Source organism: Chanos chanos, chromosome 4, assembly GCF_902362185.1.
Source record: "Chanos chanos chromosome 4, fChaCha1.1, whole genome shotgun sequence".
NCBI classification, from domain to species: domain Eukaryota; kingdom Metazoa; phylum Chordata; class Actinopteri; order Gonorynchiformes; family Chanidae; genus Chanos; species Chanos chanos.
The window spans coordinates 7478373-7490670 of NC_044498.1; the positions used below are offsets into that span (position 1 = coordinate 7478373).

The 12298-nt window shown below is 39.7% G+C and overlaps 1 protein-coding gene across 1 annotated transcript; it reads right to left on the reverse strand.

Moving 5' to 3' along the window:
* Positions 1 to 3590: 3590 nt before the first annotated feature.
* Positions 3591 to 8505, reverse strand: clmnb (calmin b). Its single transcript, XM_030770884.1, has 10 exons — positions 8421 to 8505; positions 7679 to 7740; positions 6789 to 6884; positions 6610 to 6693; positions 6427 to 6519; positions 6100 to 6323; positions 5753 to 5946; positions 5554 to 5636; positions 4771 to 5457; positions 3591 to 3689 (listed from the first exon to the last, which is right to left on the reverse strand). Exons 1-10 carry the CDS (start codon positions 8503 to 8505, stop codon positions 3591 to 3593), a joined length of 1707 nt encoding a protein of 568 aa, XP_030626744.1.
* Positions 8506 to 12298: the final 3793 nt, after the last annotated feature.

A 12298-nucleotide genomic window follows, 5' to 3' on the forward strand; every position in this document is an offset into this window, starting at 1 on the left:
TGCAAATATTCACATACTGATGTGTGAGTGCATGAATACACACCCATGTGTTTGACGTGGACCATAATATTGTAGTCGAGCTGGTCTTTCTGTTTAGATCATTTCAGAAAGGTCATCTTCCTGGTTACACATCCCTTTGGACTTCCAAAAGAAATGAGAACCTGTTTCACGACAATACAATAAAATAAAATGTCCCTCTCTTAGAAATGAGCGCCTCTGTACTCCATCCTTTAGTCAAATGTGACTTTTTTTTTAAACAATGTGTTTTGTCTACACAAAGGTATTCTGGTTTCAGAAGAGCAACTTCCACTTTCATTTGCTCATGTTTCACAAACACTTGTATCCAGCTTTTAAAGTGGAATAACTAGTTTATGTGTGTGTGTGTGTGTGTATGTGTGTGTGTGCGCACGTGCGTGTGTGTGTGTGTGCGCGTGTGTGTGTGCGTGTGCGTGTATGTGTGTGCTTCTGAGAGGAAGAGACGGGGAAGTATATAAAAGTATGACTTTTTTTTTTTTTTATTAAGAATCACAAGTTCAAATTTCTTTAAATTATCATCATATTAAATTGTTATCATTATTAACATTTAATGATTAAATATTTTGAAACAACAATACTAATCTCAATACATTTAAAAGAGAACCTTTTATCCATCACTGTTAATTATTATTGTGTTTCATCTCATAATCTAATGCATCCAAATGATTTCTTATCAAGTAATGAGATGAAATGGAGGGAACTGCCCGATCTGCTACCTGAAGTCATCTTATTAGAAGTTCGAGGTAAGTTCATCCATAAACCCACCTAATGCCATAGAGTATAGAAAATCATAGCACCCTGATGACCTTTTCCACTGGTCTGAGATCAGTTCAGCCAAGTCAGCTAATCATGGTGCTCTACAGCACCATATGGATGAGAACAGATATCAAGCCATTTGTAGGCAGACATTTGAGTTGAAGATAATTTTGAGCCATTGAACTGTGGAATATACTTTCTCTCTCTCTTTCAAAGTTTTTCTTCCATCCTCAGCATCCCTGACTCTTGGAAAAAAAAAATCTGCAGGTTAATGGATATATTTGTATTTAAATCTGAAATCTGAATTTTAGATGCAAATGTATGTACATAGTGTAGTTATGTAACACAGTTTCAAAGAATTCAAATATGCATTTAATTCAGCTTTAAGACCAGTTTCCAGCTGAGGCTTGTTTCAGCCCGTCCCATGTTCTGCCTCACCAGATTACTAAGTACACCTGTTTCTCATTACCTCATCAGCTCTGTTTGGCATAAATAAGACTCTTTGTCTAACACCTCTCTATGAAGTATTGTGTCATTCTGCACTTCCTGAGCCTCCTAGTTTCTGTCTCTGTCTTACTTCACTTATCAATGATGGTAACATCTTGTAAGTACCATTTGGCAGACGAAACATGAAAAAAAGAAAAGACATTATCTGTTCTATAGTTTTACTCCCTCATGGGTCTTATCTGCAATGTGCTTGAACTTCTGACTGGGAGCATCAGCGATGGATCTATCTAATTCACTGTGTTTCTTCCTCTTAACATTGTATTAGATTTTCTCCTGAAAGTGTCCACGATTTATTTTAACATTCAGAAGTTGTAACATGTCAGTGAATGCATCTTCAGATGTTTTGAAAACTAGCTGGAGCAAAGCAGAAACAAATGTTCATACCTATGGTGCAACCTAGGCCATTTCATTTAACTGAGAGCCAGAATTCTTCAGTACTAAATCAAATGGGAGACCTGTGTGATGGGGTAGCTGAGTGTTGACAGCCAAATCAAACACAATCATTGCCCATTCCATTGCATAATGGACTTTCGGTAATACGTGGCCCTCCCCTGAGCCTTCGGCATCTTGCCAGTCCTGTCATAATGTCGAGCACAGCTAGGATAACCGCCCCCACAAAACTGGACTTTTATGATTTGCGGTGGTGGCTGAATCTTGATGAATGATGTGTATCAGATCTGTGTAGACTGTGTTGTGCAAATCTAATACAAATCAGTTCTAATACACATCAGTCCGAATGTATATCAGTTCTGATTCACATCGGTTACTAAAATTCAATCACCATTTTAATACATACAGGTCCAGTTTCACGAGGGAGGCCAGCCTGACTGTGCTTGAGTCATTACGACAGGATTGGCAAGACGCCGAAAGCTCAGAGGAGGGTGTCTGTCAGATAATGCCAAGTGTCAGCGACAGCACTTTTTGTATTTAGATATCTATGGTATTCATTACCGTCAGCCTGCACGCAGAAGGTCCCTCATTGGAAACCTGGCATGAACAGTTTTTTTTTGCCGTCATTTGAGACCCTTTTCTCACAGAAACGATCTGCCCAGGCTGAGAAGAGAACACCAAAGTTGAAAGATCCACTCAACAACCATCTTTCTTCCTTATCAAGCCTTAGTCCTCACAGAGCTTTCCTGTCTTTATGATCTTTTCTATGCTTATTTGTTTTTAATGAGGATTGGGTGGTCATGTATGCTCCACCCCTCTCATTTTACTCATGAAAGGCTTTCTATGGTGAAGTTTTCATCACATTCACCTACCACATGAGACAAGGTGCAAACAATAGACTCTCTTCATAAAACTGAAAAACATGTTCTTATTAAACTTGTTTTGAGTCCAAAGTGACAGTGATTTTTCCTGTGGCTTTTCAGTGAGTGAGCTGGTTGTCAAAGTCAACTCACAGCAAACTCCCAGGTCTTACACGGGTTTTTTTTTGTGATATGTATGGGTGTTTAGTGCAGCCGTGATCTGTTCGAGAAGGGCCCGATAGGAAGAACCTCTGAAATGACCCGTGTACATCTTAGTCCTGTGTGTAGGTTTTGGCTTCATTAATCTCATGTGTTATTCAGAGGCAGGCAAGCAATACAGAGTAAAAACAGCGGCAAATGGAGCAGGAAATCTCACTTCCTGTGTGAAAAGTGAGATTCCAAACTATTGGACCTGGATTTTGCTTTTTAGAATTTCGCATTACTTGGGCCAGGCAAGTTTTGGACTGATTATTTTCAGTCATAGTCAGATTTATTACCTCTTATTGAGATTTTAAACCAAGTAGCATGTTTTAAAAAATCACATAGCACACACCCACATCCTCATGTTTCAGAAAATAAGCACAGTTTGATGTACATTAAAACATCTTTCTTTTCACTCATAGTTCACTTATAATCTCTTAATTAAACAAACAGAACATAAAACATGGGTTTTCCCAGTCTTTCAGGATTGATCTTTGGCATCTTTGCAGTCTGCATGGCACAGTGCATATAAACTTTTCTAACCCTCATGGTGAGCCCCTTGTGATAGCCTTTTCAGTCTGAAAATCCTTATCCGTTGTGATCAGTTATGACCTACTGTATTACTGTATTATAGAAGGAATGTCAAAACCTGTCTTACAATAGGTCCTGTCCACTGATCTTTAATGTTAATTATTCTGTTTGTGTTTAGAGTGGGGAAAAACTGGATTATAAATCCCAAATACACAGATATATAAGGTCTGACCTGCAGACTAACCTGTGTGTGGGTGTGTGTGTGTGTGTGTGTGATGGTGGGGAGTGGGTTTCTAAACTTGGATAAAGTTAACCAGTTAAACAGAGCTCCATCTGAGGCAGTATGAGAACACAGTAGAGGAGAATCCACAGGAATGACAGAAGCTTCAGTTCCTCTGTATCAAGTCTCTGAGCAGAAGACACACTCACAGAGTGAATCACCTTCCTGCAATATATACACAGTATGTTACATGGCAATAACAGTAACATTAACAAAAAACAAAAAATCAAAAAAACACACATTTGCTCTATTTAAAGGAGTCAAAAGTTCAAAGGTGAAGAGTAATGTCGTGATGGATATTTTGACCAGGTAAGGATTCTGGGGCCAGGTTCACATAAGTAAGGTTTATTAAAAAGAAAACTCTTTTTAAAAAGCTAATCCTTTGTTGTGAGGATGAATTCCCTTTCTTAACCGCTCTTAACTTTTGTGACATCTTTTTCTGAGGGATACTCAAGTCAAAGTGATTTTTTTTTCAAATGTTCTCTTTAACTTAAATTTTTTTTAAAATTAAGAGTAATATTTGGCAGAAACAAATACAGAGCATAGTAAATAGAACTGGCCATAACATATAATTTATCTTATAAAGGCAAATTAAACTGAAACCTACCTTGGTTTTTGTGAGTTGGTATCCTCTGCAGTTATCTCCTGATTATGACTATGTTGTTCCAGAGCATTCTTCTGCCTATTGCATTTTCCTTTTTTGAGATCTTTCTGTAACATGGCATCAGCATTGTAAACCTCAGTGGTGTAATCCTTCTGAATAATCTCACTGGCCTTCATGAAGTTCTCCTCAGAAAGTGACTTAACACCACTCTCTTTATCAATACTCTCTCTATTAACAAAGCAACTGTCCTTTACTTCAGCGGAATATCCTCCATCTAAAATGCTGTCATTCTCAAAATGAGAATTTACAACAGTTTTATTAACGCCTGCATATGTGAAGGGAGCAGTGTAGATGTCAGTCAGTTTATTAATATTTTGCAGTTTAACATTTGGGTCATTTATCTCTGACCCAATAAGTGTACTGGACTTTGGTTCTAAGTCCCTTGCAGCTGGGGGCATCATCCCAGTATGTTGTATTTTGGGCTGTAGGTGATAATCCTGGCATGGTTTATCTGTTTTATCATCCTGTAAAACAGCTGATTTAGCTGTAGAAAGCTGTGATGATGGACGATCTTGGACTTGTTCCTTGGAGGCTGACCTTCTTACATTCTGTCCGTTGCTGTGTATTTTCATGTCCTCTGCCTCAGTGCATGATTTCATCTGTAGATCATCATCACCAACAAATGTCCATTCACCTCCATTGTGGGACTTAAAGGTTGTGTCCAGTGGCATAACTGATTCAAAGGCTGTGCCTAAACCTAAGTTAGCTGCTGGTTCAAAGCTTGCGTTTGACATTTCATTTTTCTCAGACTCTTCTTGGTCCAACTCTAAGATGTAATTATAGGCATCCTCCTCATCAGAGTCCAGTGCTGAGAGTGTATAAATTCCCTCCTCTGAGCTCTCAGAAAACATGCCATCATCAATCTCCATCCCAACAGAAAGGTTCTCCTGGTTTGAGGGGCTCCAACACTCCCTCCCAGTGAAGCTGTGACCATTTGGCTCACTGAAGCTCTCCCTAGGACTTGATTTGACTCTGGACTCATCTTTTAAATCAACAAGTTTGTGTAGTGAACTGATAGAAGGCTGTTGCAAGCTGGAATCTAGAACATGGGTGCAGCACTCTGGCTCTTGACATTTGCAGAATGTAGAGCTAAGCCTCAAAGACTCTCCGTGGCTAGTCTCAGAAAAGCATTTCCTTCTTCTCGCAATTTCTGGGTAACAAGGGGTACTGAATGTGTTGTCTCTCAGTTCTTCTAAGATTCTGTAATGACTGCATGGTTCTGATATTTCATCCTATAAATGAGAGGATGTGTAAATGTGAACAAATAAGTCAGACATAGCAATTTTTTTCCCCACAGTGCAATGGAGACCAAATTAAACAGTAGTTACCTCTTCCTGATTAGGAAAATGCTGAGGGAACTGTGCCACGTAGATAATGATAGACTGCTCATCTGGTGCACTGACAGTTATATCTGCGTAGATATTGGTAGCATAGATAGAGTGTGAAGACATAAGTGACTAGATTGCTTTATGAGTGAAGCTGGCTTCGGGTGGTACGTATTACTTCTCTGCTGTATGATGGGCTTACCTTCGGGATCCAGTAGTGGACGAATCCCAAAGTTTTCATGGGCTATCGTGAAAGCCCGCTTTACATTGTCTCTGGGTTCGGTGGATAGTGCTGTCCTCATGTCCACTAAGTCGGGTTCAATTGATTTGATAAGTGCCAGAAAGGCCAACCCACTCCTCCAACTTTTACCAAAGTCCCAAACGTCAACCCCATATCTGGTGAGAAAATATCATAATCAGAAATGAGCAATTATTAAGATTTGCCATTTTCATCTCGTGATTTAGAAAAATACACACGCACAGACACACACACACACACACACACACACACACACACACACACACACACACACACACACACAATCTTACTTTGTGGTACGCTTTAGGACCCACAGCAGAAGGGTCTTGATGGCCCTTCCGCGATACTTGATGGTGCTAGGGGCTCTTCTCCTTTTTAAGGGCAGTGTGTTGGAGATCTCATCACAGGGTGAAATGGGAGAGTAACAGTTGCACACATCACTGACAGTGGATGAGGAGCTAAGGCTGGCAGTGTAGAAGAAGTATCTATGGAGGCCTCCTGTGACCTTCTTAATCTGCACGAGGACATGGGTTGACACGAATGAAAAACAAATGCTATCCATACATCGCTACCTTTTTTGTAAGCATTTTCTCTTCATGTGTTGGAGTATACTTTACATGGAAGAAAACGATAATATTCCAGATGAGCCTAAGAACAACAGATGGATTGCCATCAGCGACATCTGAGGCTTCTATGTTCAGAAGCCTGACCTATAGAGTGGCAAAAGAAAATGCGTTTAAAGTATGTTTAACAAATACTTTTGAAACGGGATGTATTCTGGAAAAATCTCTAAAACTTACATTTCTGTCCTCCAAGAAATTAAGGACTTTGGCAATATTGTTCAGTCTAAAAATGCGATGTGGGGATGATCTAAATCTGTAAAGCTGCAGCAGAACAATTCACATGGATTACATTCTCTGGACAGGCAACATATCTAAATATATAAATTTGTAAGACTGCTTGAAAACTGAAAACTCACCATTTTACATCCTGAGAGTTTTTCCAAAAGAGCCATAAGAATCTTGCCATCTTGAATATCTTTGAAGAGGTCATGAACCTTCACAGGAGGGTCACACTGAACACACCGAAAAAACTCAGTATTCATGTTACCAAACAATACACCCTGCTACGATCCTACTCTGGGCTCAGTTCCTCTACCTTGCAACCTTGTGTGCAATCAACAAAATTTTCTCCTGAATGCATGAGAGATCCATATTTTCACGAGGGCTAAATACATTTGTGAAATCTGCCCGTATATGTACATTTATGCAGTATTGTAACTAAAAAATAGGTCTGCAGTGTTAATCTACCATTTATTTACTTTGTGATCAGAGTATAATTCATGCAAAAACCACTTGGACATCTACTAACGACCAGACTTAAGGAGATTAACTGGCAAGCCTGCTATGTTGTTTATGAAGTGAGCCATAATTTACATAGAATTGTTCATTTGTGAGTATATGTTACATCCTCATTGCTATTATTCCTCAACTATTTCAGCTCTAATAACTACACCACTGCACATTTGACTAAAAAAGTTTCCATTTTGTTTTGCAACTTGAAGGCCAGGGGTCTTACACTGCTTTGTTCACTTGCATCACGTATAAATTGGACTTGCACTGAAGACTCAAGAATATTCGGTCTGAATGACAGCAATATCTCACAAGTCTTATGCTAGACATGGCAGGAAAACGTAATTTTTCATTAACAAGTGGTATAAGAATCACAAAACTGATCCCGTGGTCAAATGCACAAATAAACTGGAGTGATTCATGAGAGACATGTGCTTTCGATCTTTTTATTCAAAGTCTTAACAATGTTAAGATTTAGGGCCAATGTATTGAATGTCTGATGTCACTCATAGCGTACCGTCTCCAAGTGCTGATTAATCCACCTGGTAAAAGTGCGCCTTCGGGTGTCTTCTCTCTCTCCTGTGAGACGGAAGCCAGATAAGGATCTTTTTCGAAAGAATGTCGTATTAAAACATTACAGCATTAAGCATACACACTTATTTTTAAGTGGTGGAAAAACACAGGTGACTTTCATTTCTGAAAAAAAATTCGTAGTTGACGACCAGAGCAGGTGAGAACAAGTTTTATCTGGGATTTGTCCCAGCCTGATACACAGTTTCGTTAGTGCGCTGAATAAATAAATAAGAAGCCCTTAACAAAATCTATCCTATACTATCAAATCCTCCAAACTATCGAACCCACTAAGTTTTCGATTCGATGGAATGGCCACTTAAACGATTTTAGTGGTCATTCTCAGCACTGTAAACACACTCCATTGGGAATGCAAATGTCAGCAAGACCAATAATCTCAGTATGTGGTAGATGGAAAAAAAGAACTAATTTCAAACAAGAATACAAGAATACTTTACAGACATACTTTTAATACTTGTACACTATGATATGTTAGTTGTCTCACTGCTATTTGCAACCCACGGTTGCGTAAGTGGACAGGTATTGATACGGAACCGAAACTCGAGTTTGTACGCTATTGTTATTTACTGAGGAGAGCAAAATCTAAGTACTTTTTAAACAGATCGGATTTACATGGAAACCGTGGGTTTTTGATGAAAAGGAATTTATGAGCTGGTTTTGTCACCTACCTTGAGATTTTGATTTGCGCCTGTCGCTGTTTGAACCGGTATATTTCTGGTGTGCGAAAGAGCCGCTGACGGTGAGGTCTGCCATTTATGTCACAGTGAACGCGCTGCCCACAAAAAAAGTGAAATGACAATATACTGACGTATTTTATCATCAGTTTTCTACAGCCTTCGGCGCAGTAACTTGGTGTATCCTTTTGGCAAATGTCAAAATAAACTTGTGCACTCGGAATCCGAAAAAAGGATCAGGGTGAACTGCCTGTACTTGCCTATCACCCGCCTCCTAACTCATAGCTGCTACAGCATACCTAAGTTAAGGTCGGTGTGTGTACTCATTGCTGTTAATTAACTCTCTAACATCTGCGGCATTAGTCAAAAGGCATAAACTTTGTCACTATTTATTATAATGTATAATGATCATCAACATAATACTGAAATTCTACATGTCAAGATATGATCGCAATATTGCTATCCATAAAATTTCCTAAATGAATCCAGTACATTTAGGGAATATGTATTAAAGTACTCTTTTAAAGTTCAAGGTATGCAGGGAGTATCAATCTTTTGGAATATGAAAGACCTTTTTTTCATAATCATACCTTAATGTACAGATGCTGGGCAGAGAATGGTGAGATGAGAGGAGCAAGAGAAATCCAAGGACTATAAGCCGTTGCCAAGTACACCATTCATGATTCAACAAGACAACGCTTACGTATTGTCAAGTCAAAATATTGTCTTTTAGTCACGTGACAGCGATGTTTCGCCACATTTCACAATGTGAAAAGTTTCGTTGTTTGTCTGGGTTTTGAACAGACACAAAGTGAAATAATGACACAGGAAATCGTCATGTTTTATACATGTTTTGCTTATATGTAAGGCTTGCAAAAACATTTATTTCACAAAAATATTCATGGATAAAACACATGGATAAAACATTAAGTGCAGTAAAAGAAAGAAAATGCTTGAACAGGTAGGCAGAGACACTCCCACACACAGAAGTGACTTAATTTGCAGGAACTTTTTTATTTCTCTTATGTTAGCCTAGCACAATGTAAAGGGAATACTTTTTTGTGTTTTTGTACATAGGAAATTAACTGCAGTGCTAAATGGTATTTTCAAGCCTGGGACCAGTCTGTTATTTTCCTACATCTCTGACAGAATACACTGGTTATAATACCCTGGATACATTGTTGTTCTTCCCAGTGTTGCATCTCTCTACGTGGGTGGTAGAGCATCATGGCGTAACATGAACCTGAACGAGTGGGCAAAGTTGTTTGCAAGGTTGCAGCTGGTGCTGTCCTCATGTATTACAGGTAGAGAGACTGCCAGGAGCAGCAGACAAAGCAACAGAAACTGCAGGGTCAGTGCTGTACGACACACACGCCACAGGAACCCTGAGCGCCTCTGTTGCAACACACACACACACACACACACACACACACACACACACACACAGCCATGAACACACAGACACACACACGCACACACAGACAGACACAGAGAGAGAGAGAGTGAGAGAGAGAGAGAGACAGAGAGACAGACAGACAGACAGACAGACAAAAATACACACACACCAGCTGAATTTACCCACCTGGTTAGGCCACAAACACATTAATTTCTGTTGGTTTCATTACACTTTTAACAGGAACCAGAAATGTCTCTGTGTTTGTTTAGCTGTCTTACCTTTCTGATTCTCAGTGGTCTCTCAGAACACATCTTACAGTCCTGTAAGATAAAGTAAGCATTTTGAACAAGTAATAGAGCAGAAAATGTCATAACCACACACATTCAAGTTCAGTGAATGTGTTACTTCAGTTATCTGTAAGAGAGCACTGCGCCTGTAAATAGAAAATATCATTCTGTTCATTCTATGATAGCTATTTACTTTAGTCTACCTGGTCATTAATACCCCTAACGTAATTTCACACAGCTAACTAGCTACAGAAATGTTCTGGTTGACCAGCTTACGTCAGCTAGCTCTCCTCACCAGCAATAACAGCATTGGTCATGTTACTGCTGTAACCACGTGAAAAATGATCGAAAGACTCAGATCCTGTGACTGGTAGCTAGCTATAATTCATGAACGAATCATTACGTTCCTATTCTGAGCCGAGGCAGCCTGTCACGCGAATAATGAACGAGACCCAAACTCATGATTCGTTAACGAATCAGTTGTTCCTGCACTGAGAATATGAAGCGGTCATGTGACAAGTAAATGGGAGACTCAGACCTGAAGACCTGTTCGTGGACGAATTGTAACTGTAGCTGTCACAATTCAGATGAACGAATCAAGTAGTGCGCATGCGCTGCCCAGGGAAAAATGAACAAATCGCTCACTGAGACGACTCGTTACTCCCGAGTTATACAAAAGATTCAGAATGAACGAATTTTTCATGCATGACACATCACTAATGAGTGCCATATCATGAACACCAGATCCTTTAGTTTAATCCCCTTAACCCCTAATATCTGAGGGCTTGTTAAGAACATAAAAAAAAACCCATACATTAAAATTGTACCATATTCTTAGAGAAGTTGCAAACTGAACATCCTTTGTTTTCTCAATAATCACCTTTTGTACTAAACGTATCCCCATATTTCTAGCCTTTCTGAGATTGGTCCTGTAGAGAGTCCAGTTATGTCTCAGCTCATCCAGCGTTTGTCCGTCCAGCTGTCCCTCGGCCTGTGCCACACACAGGCGCTGGAACAAACTCTGGCCATGTGCAAGATGTGACTGCAACTCCTAAAGTGAGATTCACAAACCAAGACAAAAACACTATTGCTTTCATAAACGGCTATGAACTGTTGATTTTTGCGGTCCGGGTTCGATCTCACTGAGGTAACTTTAGTGTCTCGGTGCGAAACAGTTCATATTACGTGGAACTCTCCTGACTGAAAAAGGGCTAAGACAATATCAAGTGAAACAAGTGTACATAGTTATCAAACTTTTTAGGTCTATATTTGTACTCTCTCACCTCCAGCCTACGTTGTCCTTCCTCCAGCTGTTTAGAACTCAGAGGTCCCTGGTGCTTGAGCAGTCTGGAAAGTTCTCTGTTCTCCCCATGTAGCCAGGTCTCAAATACCTTTCTATGATTGCGGGGGCTATCATCATACTGGAGCTCCCCTGATCTGCCCTGAGGAAGGAAAGAGGAAAGAAAGCTCTTCAAAGGATCTCGGTCATGAATATAGATGGTGTGTATCCACACAATCACCCATTTTTCCCATTTTCTCCTTTTTTTTTTACAGTGAGCTTCCAAACTCTAATCACTAAAGCTAATAAATTCTGTTATTTCCCCTCTGTGTCTGAGGTCCTGTTCCAGGCTTATCCTGTTCTCCTCTGACTCACAAACCTGACTGGAACTTTTGAATTAGGCAGTTTTGACTTTATTGATAATTTCCTGAAGAGAGCTGAGTTGACCTAAGGCCCTGATCTGCTCCACCTACATGTGAAACCGAATCTTTTGGCAGCCCATCCATCTGTGACAGTTTGCTCCATGCTTGGTTGTGTTCTGTCAGAATGATTTCATGCTGCCTCAGTGGTCTGTGTTTCATCAACAGACTGAAAGAGAAAACAGCAAGTTAAGCACACCCATCTAAGTTACACTTCCAACAACAGCGATATGAGAAAAAAAATAGCTTCTAAAAAATTGAACTGTTTTTCAAATGGTTGTAGCTTCTAATTGCCAAAGGAACTCTCATGAACCCACCTATTTAGCTGGACACTGAGGATATGCATTGAACTCCAAGACTGTGTGAGTTGCTGTAATTCATTTAAAACGTGACTTTGTCCATCTTCAGATGTCTTTGCCATTACCTTCTGTCCCTGAGCCTCCACTAAGTGTAGCTGGAGTTCTCTCTCTACAAACTCTCCCACCACAGTC